The sequence below is a fragment of the Eptatretus burgeri genome, chromosome 1 (genome assembly GCF_056783735.1).
Source record: "Eptatretus burgeri isolate ZD-2024b chromosome 1, Ebu_testis_v1, whole genome shotgun sequence".
Taxonomy (NCBI): domain Eukaryota; kingdom Metazoa; phylum Chordata; class Myxini; order Myxiniformes; family Myxinidae; genus Eptatretus; species Eptatretus burgeri.
In genome coordinates, this window is record NC_140961.1 from 144,313,775 (window position 1) to 144,326,665 (window position 12,891).

A 12,891-nucleotide genomic window follows, 5' to 3' on the forward strand; every position below is an offset into this window, starting at 1 on the left:
TTATTGTTCCTGATGATGCAGTGCCACCTGCTGGTTAGCACAGAAATTTGTAATTTATTCAGGGCACTGGTGATGGCTCACTTACTCTTCGTAAAAGGACACTGGGATCTTTAACGTCCACCAACTATAATATCGACAGACAGGACTCCCAGTTTAACGTCCATCCGAGGGATGGCATACGCATCGATGAAAGACAAGGCTGACGGTTTATAGCTCGGTCGGGATTCAAACCCAGGATAGATGGCTTGTGGAGGAGTGTGCGTCCCTCTAAGCCAGCCTGCCAGCCGGGTTGTGAAGGTTTTATAAGTATATGAGTACTCTTAGTGGTTAAAGAGTTCATTTTTACCTCGACCACCGAAGGTGAAGGAGGTTATGTTTTCACCCCTTTCTGTCTGTTTGTCTGTGTGCAGGATATCTCAAAAAGTTGGAGACGGATTCGGATGAAATTTTGTCGACAGGTTCGGTGTGTGACAAGGACGAACTGATTAGATTTTGGTGAAGATCTGGTTCCGGATCCGGCTGCTAGAAGTTTTTTTTTCAAGTGATTCTTCACCATTGAGAGAAAGGGCCAAAAAACGATATCGTACTGTACAGCATGATATTTCAAAAATGTATTGGGCCCGATGTGTTCTCGTGGATCAGACATTACAGAGTGGAGGTATGCGCTCTACTGAGTGCCCTTCTAGTTTTCCACATGTTTTACAATGAAACCCTTTAACGTCCTTTGTAGTAACTAGTACGTGCCCGTACGTACGTGGAAAAAAAACAAAAAACTTTCAAACCGCGAGCCAGAAACAACCACACAGGCCGTTCCTTCGCTCTGGTAAACCACGACTGGATTGGGGCATTGTGTTTATCTATAAATGCGCATAAGAAATCGAGAAATTATTAGAATACATAAAGTCATCACTATCCGGAAGTGGTGCGTGCCCGTACGGAATGTTCACATGCATTCCACAAATTATCGCTTGCATTGAAGCAACAACTGCTGTGATACTTGCACACATAGAGTTATCAATTATAAAATCAAAATTAAAATCAAGTTTGCCTCCCTGTCTTTGCTTGCCGTGACATTGGCTGCCATTGACCATTGCCACTCCTACGCCACGGGAACGAAGGCACCGATCCCCATCGTAACCGGCACGGCACGTGACGTCATCGTTGGCTGGCCGCGCACCGGCCTACGCAGCCACGCATACGCAGCAACGTGTCCTTTCATTGGTTGGTAAATAAATGGCCATAACTTGGGAGCACTTGTCCGATTAATATCAAACCTTGAAAAGGCACATACGCAGGTCCTCAGCAATATAGCTGGCAAGTTTCAATTAGATCGGACCAGCGGTTGTCGAGAAACGGCTGTCACAGACACACACACACACACACACACACACACACACACACACACACACACACACACACACACACACACACACACACACACACACACACACACTGCTGGAATTATAGATAATAATAATAATAAATATTATCTGAAAGGAAACAATTAGGTACCATTGCCTGTAAGGCTCATGCTACCCTAATAATAATAATAATAAGAAGAAGAAGAAGAAGAAGAAGAAGAAGAAGAAGAAGAGGAAGAAGAATTAGAACTGTGAGCAGTGATGATTGGCTTCCAGCCAGGTCAGTACTTTTGGCGTCGTTGATACAACTTAAGTTTTATTTAGACATAAATTTGGTCCGTTTTATTGCCAAGGATACTAAATTATGTTTAAAGTTTCATATCAATCAGTTTGGTTATTGCAGAGAATTTTAATTTTTTTTTCCTTCAATCAAATATGGCTGCCAAACCCCATGACTGATGATGTCATCACTATCAACAAATTGTCCTCATGCATCGTCGATCACATCTGCAAAGTTTCGTATCAATCGGAGAAGATTTTTTAAAGGATATTTTTTTTTTCAATCCAATATGGCTGCCACACCACATGACTGATGACATCATTGTTTTCAACACTTTTTCCCCCCATGGGTCGGCCGTCATATATTTCAAGTTTTGTATCGATTCGTTAAGCGGTTTCGGAGGAGATTTAAAAAAAAAAAAATTCCAATATGGCCGCCAAAGCACGTGACTAATGACATCTTAGTTTCCAAACTTTTTCCCATCCATCCTTGATTATATATTCAAAGTTTTGCATCAATTGGTGAAGCGGTTTCAGAGAAGTGGTTGTTTTAAGATGCAGTAGTTGTTTTACAATGGAGTAGTTTTATGATGCTGTCTCGTCCGCTTCAACAACGTACGAGCACCAGAGTGACGACGATGTGAATGGCTCCTCGATCTGATGTGGACATTTGATGCCGAGTGATGAAGGAGTGATGTGCTGGCCAGATACTACACGGAGAAGAGAAAATTCAGGAAAGGTGGAAAGAGTACAGTGAAAGATTACTAAACGTGAAAAATTAGAGAGGAGCCCTGGCAGAGGCATCGAAAACGAAGGGACCCATGAAGGAGGTGAGAAAAGCACTTGACAAAATGAAAAGAGTGAGAGGACCTGTGGACCATCTGAAGTTGCGGTTGAGTTTGTGAAGGCGTTAAAAACTGAGGGAGTTAAGTAGTTGGTGAAGTTGATGAAGAAAACGCGGAGTGAGGAGAAGATACTGGATGATTGGCAGAAGATTATAATCATAACTATTTTGAAAAAGAAAGGGGGACATCTTAGACTTTGGAAATTACAGAGGGATCATGCAGTGAAGATACTGGAGAGGATTGTGGACCCAAAGCTAAGGGTGATTGTGAAGATAAATGACGTGAGGTATGGATTCATACAAGGAATAGGAACGGTGGATGCGATTTTCATCGTGGAGAGGGTGCAGGTAATGGAGAGGGTGCAGGTAATCGAGAGGGTGGAGGTAATGGAGAGGATGCAGGTATTGGAGAGGGTGCAGGTAATCGAGAGGGTGGAGGTAATGGAGAGGGTGCAGGTCATTGAGAGGGTGCAGGTAATCGAGAGGGTGGAGGTAATGGAGAGGATGCAGGTAATGGAGAGGGTGCAGGTAATGGAGAGGATGCAGGTCATTGAGAGGGTGCAGGTAATCGAGAGTGTGCAGGTAATGGAGAGGATGCAGGTAATGGAGAGGGTGCAGGTAATGGAGAGGGTGCAGGTAATCGAGAGGGTGCAGGTAATCGAGAGGGTGCAGGTAATGGAGAGGGTGCAGTTAATCGAGAGGGTGCAGGTAATCGAGAGGGTGCAGGTAATGGAGAGGGTGCAGGTAATGGAGAGGGTGCAGGTAATGGAGAGGGTGCAGGTAATCGAGAGGGTGGAGGTAATGGAGAGGGTGCAGGTAATGGAGAGGGTGCAGTTAATCTAGAGGGTGCAGGTAATCGAGAGGGTGCAGGTAATGGAGAGGGTGCAGGTAATGGAGAGGGTGCAGGTCATTGAGAGGGTGCAGGTAATGGAGAGGGTACAGATCATTGAGAGGGTGCAGGTCGTGGTGAGAATACAGTAATAGAGATTGGTGGGAATAAAGTCCTGGAGACAGTTTTTGTTGGTGATAAGACGATATTAAATATGTACATTCTTCATTCTGTAGGAAGGATCGGAGACATGGTTTTTTTTTTTTAATATTATATAATTTTTTCTGGTGTTGATGTGACGCAGGCATGATGGGCCGAATGTCCTTCCTTGTGCGTCTCGATTCCTTGTGATAGTCTGTTCTGGTTTTGTCGGCCATGGTGATGTAGTTTGCGTCAGTTTGAACCTCTTTCCTGGCGAGTTTATTTCAAACCAAACCCCCTGTGAGTATCGCATGATGTAATGATTGAGAGTTGTGATTTCCGGGTAAGATTCCTGTTTGATTTTCCCATCGTGGATTTGGACGATCGGAGAGTTTAAAATCCGATTCCGCTAAAATCATTCGAGCCGATCGTCATGGCGACCATGGCGTTGATGGGTCTGCGCTGTGGAGGTCCCTTGGTGATCCCCGCGGCCCGATTCGCCGCTCGCACGTTCGGACCGCAAGGTGTCCCCGGCCGAGCAGCCTCGGGCCTGGTGTTCCGCACTCACGGTGATCCCGCCGAGGTTTTGAGGTTGGTTCGCACTTCTCTGTGTTTAAAAGTTCTCTTGGAGTCGCCGCGTGTTTTTGCAATGGAGATGAAGGCAAGCCATGCTGGACGTGACCGTGACCTTACACCGCCCCGTAAACCATGTGACGCGTTGTCAAGAGAAGGGAAATAAATAATATTCATAATAATGAATAACAAACAAACTTCACGTTCGTTGAAATAATTAGCACAATTCCAATGAAAGTGAGAATAATAATAATAAATAAATAAACAAGTGGTGCCAGGCACAACAAATCCCGCCCATTTAAAGCACAAAGTTCTTTTGGGGATCAAATTTAAATTTGATATATCCTTAACCTGAATGTTGATCAATATGGAATAGGCAAAGCCGAGAAGTGAATGTAGAATTCTTCTTACATTCGCTTCTTAAATATATCAAATTAAAGTCTTTTTGCTATGAAAAAATAAATATTACCTGAACATTCCCTTCACAACGACAACTCCACCGCCTAGAACTGGATCTCATCTAAAAAAATTAATATTACCTCAACATTACCTTCACAACAACAACTACACCGCCTAGAACAGGATCTCATCTAAAAAAAATTAATATTACCTTCACAACAACAACTACACCGCCTAGAACAGGATCTCATCTGAAAAAATTAATATTACCTCAACATTACCTTCACAACGACAACTACACCGTCTAGAACTGGATCTCATCTAAAAAAAAAATTACCTCAACATTATACCTCCACATTACCTTCACAACGACAACTACACCGCCTAGAACAGGATCTCATCTAAAAAAAATTAATATTACCTTCACAACAACAACGACACCACCGAGAACAGGATCTCATCTGAAAAAAAAAATTCTTCAACATTAACTTCACAACAACAACTACACCGCCGAAAACAGGATCTCATCGAAAAAAAATTAATATTACCTTCACAACAACAACTACACCACCTAGAACAGGATCTCATCTGAAAAAAAAATTCTTCAACATTAACTTCACAACAACAACTACACCGCCGAAAACAGGATCTCATCGAAAAAAAATTAATATTACCTTCACAACAACAACTACACCACCTAGAACAGGATCTCATCTGAAAAAAAAAATTCTTCAACATTAACTTCACAACAACAACTACACCACCTAGAACAGGATCTCATCTAAAATAAATTAATATTACCTTCACAACAACAACTACACCGCCTAGAACGATCTCATCTGAAAAAAAAATTCCTCAACATTACCTTCACAACGACAACTACACCGCCTAGAACAGGATCTCATCTAAAAAAAAATACATTACCTCAACATTATACCTCTACATTACCTTCACAACAACTACACCGCCTAGAACAGGGTCTCATCTAAAAAATAAATATGAGAAGCGAACGTAGAATTCTTACATTCGCTTCTGACTTTACCTACAACTTGTTCACAACTGTATACACAATTTCCGGTTACTTCGGCCTGGATTCGGGATCAGCGATGAAATAACAAAAATCACGATTAAAAATGATTTTTTGATGATGCGGGAGATATCTTTATTAAAATCAGTGGAGGAAATATACACCATGTCTGATATTATTTGGGTGTTTCATGTCTCCGACGATGCCTTTATCTCCCGGCATGCATCATTCCCCATGACAAAAACCGGAAACAAAAAAAAAAAACAGAAACAAAAAACAAACCGGAAGCAAAATGGTCATAGCCAACGACACGGATTTACAATTGGCAGGGTATTGTGTTGTTTTTGTTGTTTCCTATTCTCTCATGTGCACGCGTTAAGTAATATTCACAAGATAGAAATAAAACCCAATCGTGTTTATACACTGCACAGCGTTTAAAAACAACCGGAAGCAAAAGGTCATAGCTAACGACACGGATTCGAAATAGCCAGGGTATTGTGTTGTTGTTGTTGTTGTTGTTTCCTATTCTCTCATGTGCACCCGTTAAGTATGAAGTTCACTGCGTTCGCTATAAGGAATAGAATAAGGAATATTTTTGTCTTAGTTTGAAGTCAATTAAACCATTTTTGACGAAGTTATGAGGGAAAAACGATTTTGACCTTTTCGTGACCTGACCTTGACCTTTGACCTAATTGAACCCAAAAGTTAATGGGGTCGTCCAAGGTTCATTACCCACCTGTGGATACAATTTGACAGTGTTTGAGCCAGCCGTTTTCCCGTAAAGTTGTATTTTCATAACCATGTTTTAGTTTTAATGGAAAATTTGAAATTTTGACCGATGGCCGTGACCCTCAAAACTTCGGACCCTAACGATCTTCACAAATATGCATTTTTCACTATAGGAATGGGTAGGATTATAAGTGACAAATAGAATAAGGTTCACTATAAGCTTAGTTTGAAGTAAATCAGATCATTTTTGACGAAGTTATGAGCGAAAAACGATTTTGATCTTTTCGTGACCTTGACCTTGACCTTTGATCCAATTGGACCCAAAAGTTAATGGGGTCGTCCAAGGTTCATTGCCCACCTGGGGATTAAATTTGATAGTGTTTGCTAAAGCCGTTTTGCCATAAAGTTGCTAACAGACAGACAGACAAACACACAAACAGACAAACAAACTGGACGATTACAATATCCCGCTCCCTTCCTCCGGGGGGGGGGGGGGGGATAATAATAGTCATTTCTTCGGTAGTGTTGGCACACGATGTCATTTGGGTTGCAGGTTAGAATTCGTCGACGGGTGAGAAGCAATGTTTGCCCAAACTTCTCTTAAATATTGTGATGGTGTGACTCGAACTGAATGAGGAAAGGATCCTGAGTTAAAATCCCCCTCAGATGTTGAATTGATACTCGGTGGGGTTGACTTTGCCTGTCATCCTTCCGAGGTCGGCAAAATGAGTGCCAGCTTGCTGGTATACTGTGTCGGAGTGGCGACCCGTCCAGGATTGTGCCCAATAGCCAAGGAGACTGTGTTGGCAGCACCAACGCTCTGCACAGAGTATGGTCCCAATGGATGGATGGATTGTGTTTGTGATGCTGTTTGTGGCTCAGGTTGGAGGAACTGGAGCTGCCCGCACTTGGAGAAACCGAGGTCAAAGTTCGTATGTTAGCTGCTCCAATAAACCCGGCGGATATCAACATGGTTCAAGGTAACTCCGCTGCATGTGCACGTCTTCATTGTGGACTTATGGAACATTATTATTGCAGCTGGCAAAGAACCCGTCCTTCGGGATGGGTGAATTTCCCCACTTTTGTGTATGGTTTTGACTGAGAATTGTTGTGAACCAGCCTCCACTAGGTGGCACTCTGAATACCTTTGCCTCGTGTACTGTTGCGAATACTCAATTTCCTCCATGTTCAGAACTCAGTAAACGTTTAATAGTCCTTGAAAATATCAATCAGAATAAATGGTGGTGGTAACTAACTGCACGGGTCGTACTGATGGTGGTTCTTTTGGCAGAACTAATACAAGTGATGATGACACAGCAGTGAAGCACCGACGTCGTGTCTCCACTTGTATAATAAACTCATCAAAGTCAGAGGAATCCAAAATAAAAGAAATTTAGCATCTCCCAGTGATGTTTCATCTTGGCCGACTCTCCTTTTTTGCAGCTCAAATTGGAGGACACATGTCAACACTGAGAGCTGCTGTTGTCACATGTTGCTGGTCGCACACAGTCGGGATTTGAAAATGAAAGACGTTCTCTCATCTTCACTAGGACCACTAGCTATGGCCTTTGCCAGTCCAGACTGTTCCATGAGGAAAACCAGTGAGTCAGCTATGGAGGAATGTCTGTCCGGCAGAAACGATCCCATAACTATGTTGTAGCTTCATAAACGATGTGGACTGGATCCAGCAAATAAGAGGAGATGGCTCATTTTATGATCTATAAACAATTGCATTCGTATCTATTGTACTTGTATTGAAACCGGTCCAGAATTGAAGTGGTCTTTGATTTATAGAGATCTGACTCCATAAAGGAAGCAGAGAGAATGAAAATATGGTCAGACTTTGAGACATCCTTTAAGAATATTTCTCCAGATGGTACCGGATTGTCCAATTTTAGGCCCTTGGCTCGCAGACTAATGTAGGCAATGCCATGTTTTGGTAATTATTACGTGCATTCATTTAACCGTTACGTACATGTCACAGGTAAACATGAATCGCCGGGTGTTCCTGCATTCATGTGATTGTGTTCTACCCCTTTTCAGGATCGTACGCCATCCTTCCCTCCTTGCCTGCTGTCGGAGGAAACGAAGGGGTTGCGGAGGTTGAAGAGGTTGGAGCGAAGGTCGACCGTCTGAAGCTTGGCGATTGGGTGGTCCCGTCAGATGCAGGTTTTGGTGCGGTTCTTGATTTGATGATTCCATTTCCTGTGTCACGTAATTTTCTGTTGGTAATCGAAGAGTAGAGTTGAACAGTTACTTTGACGCTTCATCGTGTTTACAGAGACTTGTGCAAGAAAGATTTGATAGGTCAACATGGTTTCGGGTGGAAATACTCTGATCTCTCCAAATGAGTCCTGAACGAGTTCAGGATGGAACTAATTTTTACGAGAGCGGAGTCGATGGCGCGTGTGAAAAATGAAATGAAATTAAATATGTGTGCTTGGTGGATTTAATAAATTGATGCTGAGAAATGCTTTGGCAAGGAGATTTGTCCACAATGGCAAAGGACTTTGGTAAATATTGCATGCCTTTGTTGAAAAGGAGTGACACTGGCCCGTGCACATCCTGACCAGAGTTCGCTGTCCCACACTCCCACGTCCTGCCTCAGGGCACACCTGGCCAGATATGGAGCTGTTTTTCCTTTCTGTTTTAATTCTTGCTCCACAAAGCTCTGTGTCGTTTGACATTGATAAATTAGTTTTCTTGGAAATTATGCTTATGGTATAGACCCTGACTTGTTCGTCATATAAAACTCAGTAATACTCTGCCTATAGTTAGAGAGTGCTTGGAGATTTTACAACAAGCACTCTCTCCGCACGTGTGTATTATTCAACAAACGATCATAATCGGACTATAAACTCTTTTCTGATTTCGATATCCAAAATGTCTACGACATGCGCCAGCGCAAATCCCCATGCTTCCCACTGAAAGCAAAGTCGAAAGATGACAAAAAGTTCCACATCAAATTTTGAGTTTAAAATTTTCCCGTTTTGACACCCTGTGAACCCAAGTCCCCAACCCCTGGGGCATGAGCCCGGGGATAAAATCAAAAAAGTGTACATATAATATTTCTTGCATCCCCCCTTATGTTGATCGCATATTCAGTGACATTCAAAAATGTTTTAAAATGTGCCCTTAATTAGCATCTTTCAGTATTTGATCTTTTGACCCCACCACAGGTGGCGGACCAAAAAAAGGGCACTGTTCTTGCACATTCATGCCATGTGGTTAGCATAACTACTAAGTTTGATTTTTTTTTGCACAACCATTTATAAGGAGATAGCATAACGGATGGACAGACAGACGGAGCCAATTGCATTACCCCCCCCCCCTTTTCTTTTCTTCTTTTCTTCAAAAAGTGAGGAGATAACGAGAACCAAACCCAATGTTCGCCATGGAGCAGGATGGTGCATTAGGCTTGAGGGAACAATATTTCTGGTACACAAAGTGGTTGGTGTGTGATTCTCAGACCACAAATCTGGTCTCAACCAGTTCAGAACTTGCTGGTGAAGATGATTACGAGGTATTTAATCAGACCCGGTGGTGTAACTTTATAGTTTGAGGGTGTGCTCTGAGCCTGGGAGGTCTGTGATTCGAACCCTGGCCGAGTCGTATCATGACTTTAAAAATGGTACGTGCTGCTTCCTTGATTGATACTCAGCATCTAGAAGGACAAAGCATGAACAAAACTGTTGATTGGCAGCCATTGCACAGGCTTGATGGGCCGAATGGCCTGCTACGTTGAAGTTCTTTGAAAGGAAACTCGTATTCCTGAAACTGGAGCCACTGCTGTTGTCTCGTTTGGCCAAACTAGTGTGAGTTTTTGTTTTTCTTCATTTTTGGAAACTGCCTGACGGAAAAAAAAACAACAACGAAGGAACACTTTGTTTTTCTTTACCAGATCGAGGCTCATGGAAGAGTGAGTTGGTGGAAGATAAAAACACAATGAACTGCCAGTGGAGCAGTGGGGACACATTTGGAAATGACAAACAAGGGGGCAGAGAGAGAAAATAGCAGAGTTGTGAAGTTTTATTATTACTATTATTATTATTATTATTATTAATAGTACGTGGCCATACGTGCAAAAAAAAAAATTCTTTCAAACCGCGTGCCAGAAACAACAATCACACAGGCCGGCCGTTCCTTCGCTCTCGCATGCCCGTACGTGCGTGGCCATACGTGCAAAAAAATTAAACTTTCAAACCGCGTGTCAGAAACAACAACCACACAGGCCGTTCCTTCGCTCTTGCGTGCCCGTACGTGCGTGGCCGTAGGTGCAAAAAAAACAAACAAAAACTTCCAACCACGTGCCAGAAACAACAACCACACAGGCCGTTCCTTCGCTCTTGCGTGCCCGTACGTGCGTGGCCGTAGGTGCAAAAAAAACAAACAAAAACTTCCAACCACGTGCCAGAAACAACAACCACACAGGCCGTTCCTTCACTCTCGTGTGCCCGTACGTGCGTGGCCATACGTGCAAAAAAATTAAACTTTCAAACCGCGTGTCAGAAACAACAACCACACAGGCCGTTCCTTCGCTCTTGCGTGCCCGTACGTGCGTGGCCGTAGGTGCAAAAAAAACAAACAAAAACTTCCAACCACGTGCCAGAAACAACAACCACACAGGCCGTTCCTTCGCTCTTGCGTGCCCGTACGTGCGTGGCCGTAGGTGCAAAAAAAACAAACAAAAACTTCCAACCACGTGCCAGAAACAACAACCACACAGGCCGTTCCTTCACTCTCGTGTGCCCATACGTGCGTGGCCGTACGTGCAAAAAAAAAATCACTTTCAAACCATGTGTCAGAAACAACAACCACACAGGCTGTTCCTTCGCCCTCTCGTGCCCGTACGTGCGTGGCCGTACGTGCAAAATAAAACAAAAAAAAAAACTTTCAAACAACTACGCAGGCCGTTCCTTCGCTCTCGTAAATGACGACTGGATTGGGGTATTGTGTTTATCTGTAAATGCGCATAAGAAATCGAGAAAATATTTGAATACAGTAAGTCATCACGATCCGGAAGTCCGTACGTTGTAACCCGTAATGGGGAACGCGGCTGAGGATCTCTTCCCCAATGGCCACGCCTATGCAGCAACGTGTCCTGTCATTGGTAACTAAATGGCACATCGGCCACGCCTCCCTGGTAAACTTGTCCTGTCATTGGTTTGGTCAATAAATGGCCATAACTTGGGAACCACTTGTCCGATTAATATCAAACCTTGAAAAGGCACATCCTCAGGTCCCCAGCAATATTCCTGGCTAGTTTCCATTAGATCGGACCAGTGGTTGTTGAGAAACAGCGGTCACACACACACACACACACACACACACACACACACACACACACACACACACACACACACACACACACACACACACACACACACACACACACACACACACACACACACACCACTATTGTCATCACTATTTTCAAATCCTGACATTATTCACTGTAAATGCTCCATGGTCGTTAAACCCAATAAATCTTTGGTGATTTTACACCAAAAACATTTCATCCACCGGCTCCTCTCGGTGTGCCAGCTGCCCCCGGCTCCTCGCAGCATGAGGGTAGAAGATTAACGAAGTATTATTTACTCTTTCTGTCCTGATTAACATTGGAAACAAAACTGAAGTGAAACCCTGAACAATGAAATGCTGATTTTAACATTGTCGCCCATGTTGAATTCACAAATGCACATACATTATCTTGAATCAACAGATTATTATTGATTGAATTGTCATTTTGAATGTTGCAATTTTTGCAAAATGATTTTTTGTATTGTGGTTTTTGGCTCAGGTACATGGAGAACGGTGGCAGTGTGTGCAGAAACTTCCCTGCAGAGGATCCCCAAAAAATTGCCTCTTGCAATGGCAGCCATGCTGTCAGTTAACCCCTGCACTGCGCTGCGTATGCTCCGTGACTTTGTTCCACTGAATCCTGGTAATGTCACAATTGTGTGGACTAAGTTTCCGTGTGTGTGTGTGTGTGGTTTGGTATGTGTGTGTTATTTATTTGATGCCATGCTTCCTGTTCACATAATGTATCTCAACTCAACCATGTATCTCAACTCGATCCCTTGGGACTTGTGTTATGGTGAAGTTGTTTTCATGGTTTAGATTTTTGACATTGGTGTTGCTGTTCGCACATTAAAGGAATCTTTCCAGTGTTGTGGTTAATTTTTTTTAACATTCATGTTTGGGTTCAGACCAGGTCACTCTACCGTGGATATGCTGCTTCTGCTTTTACAACAATGGATGGAGATCCTCAATGCCAGACATGAAATCAGAGCCATCTCCCGAGACATATCGTCTGCTTTTGACACGTTCTGGCACACTGCCCTGTTCACCAAACTCTCTTCCTATGGTATCCAAGGACATCTCCACTCATGGCTCACAGACGTTATCCCCTGTCACAGTCAACGCGTGGCCCTAAATGGAGTTCTTTCATCCCCTCTTCCTGTTCAGGCTGGAGTTCCTCAAGGAAGCATTCTGGGTCCTGTTATTAACCTCCGCCATCTTCGAAGATGGATGGAGGTTACTGTTTTCACCCCTTTCTGTTCGTTTGTTTGTGAATAGTATTACGGAAAAACTCCTCGACGGATTTCGACGAAACTTGGTGGGGGGGGGGGTAAGGTATGGTCCAAGGATCATGCCATTAAATTTTGGACTTGGTCCCCCCCCAAAAAAAAATTGTTAGAGAATTTTT

General features: G+C 43.2%; 2 protein-coding genes across 5 annotated transcripts in view; both read left to right on the top strand.

Annotated features, from left to right (window-relative positions):
* The window catches only part of LOC147035672 (protein phosphatase EYA1-like), a 386,713-nt gene that overhangs the window by 303,114 nt on the left and 70,708 nt on the right, over positions 1 to 12,891 (top strand). The gene's annotated exons all lie outside the window — the stretch shown is intronic.
* Positions 3,724 to 12,891, top strand: part of MECR (mitochondrial trans-2-enoyl-CoA reductase) — a 99,840-nt gene continuing 90,672 nt past the window's right edge. The window contains exons 1-4 of one of the 3 annotated variants that reach the window (XM_085846535.1): positions 3,724 to 4,045; positions 7,065 to 7,162; positions 8,226 to 8,357; positions 11,983 to 12,126. In XM_085846535.1, the coding sequence (XP_085702661.1) occupies positions 3,888 to 4,045; positions 7,065 to 7,162; positions 8,226 to 8,357; positions 11,983 to 12,126 (532 nt within the window). In that variant the 5' untranslated portion in view covers positions 3,724 to 3,887. The remainder of the gene's footprint in view (positions 4,046 to 7,064; positions 7,163 to 8,225; positions 8,358 to 11,982; positions 12,127 to 12,891) is intronic. The other 2 variants (XM_085846556.1, XM_085846545.1) reach the window with 2 other exon arrangements.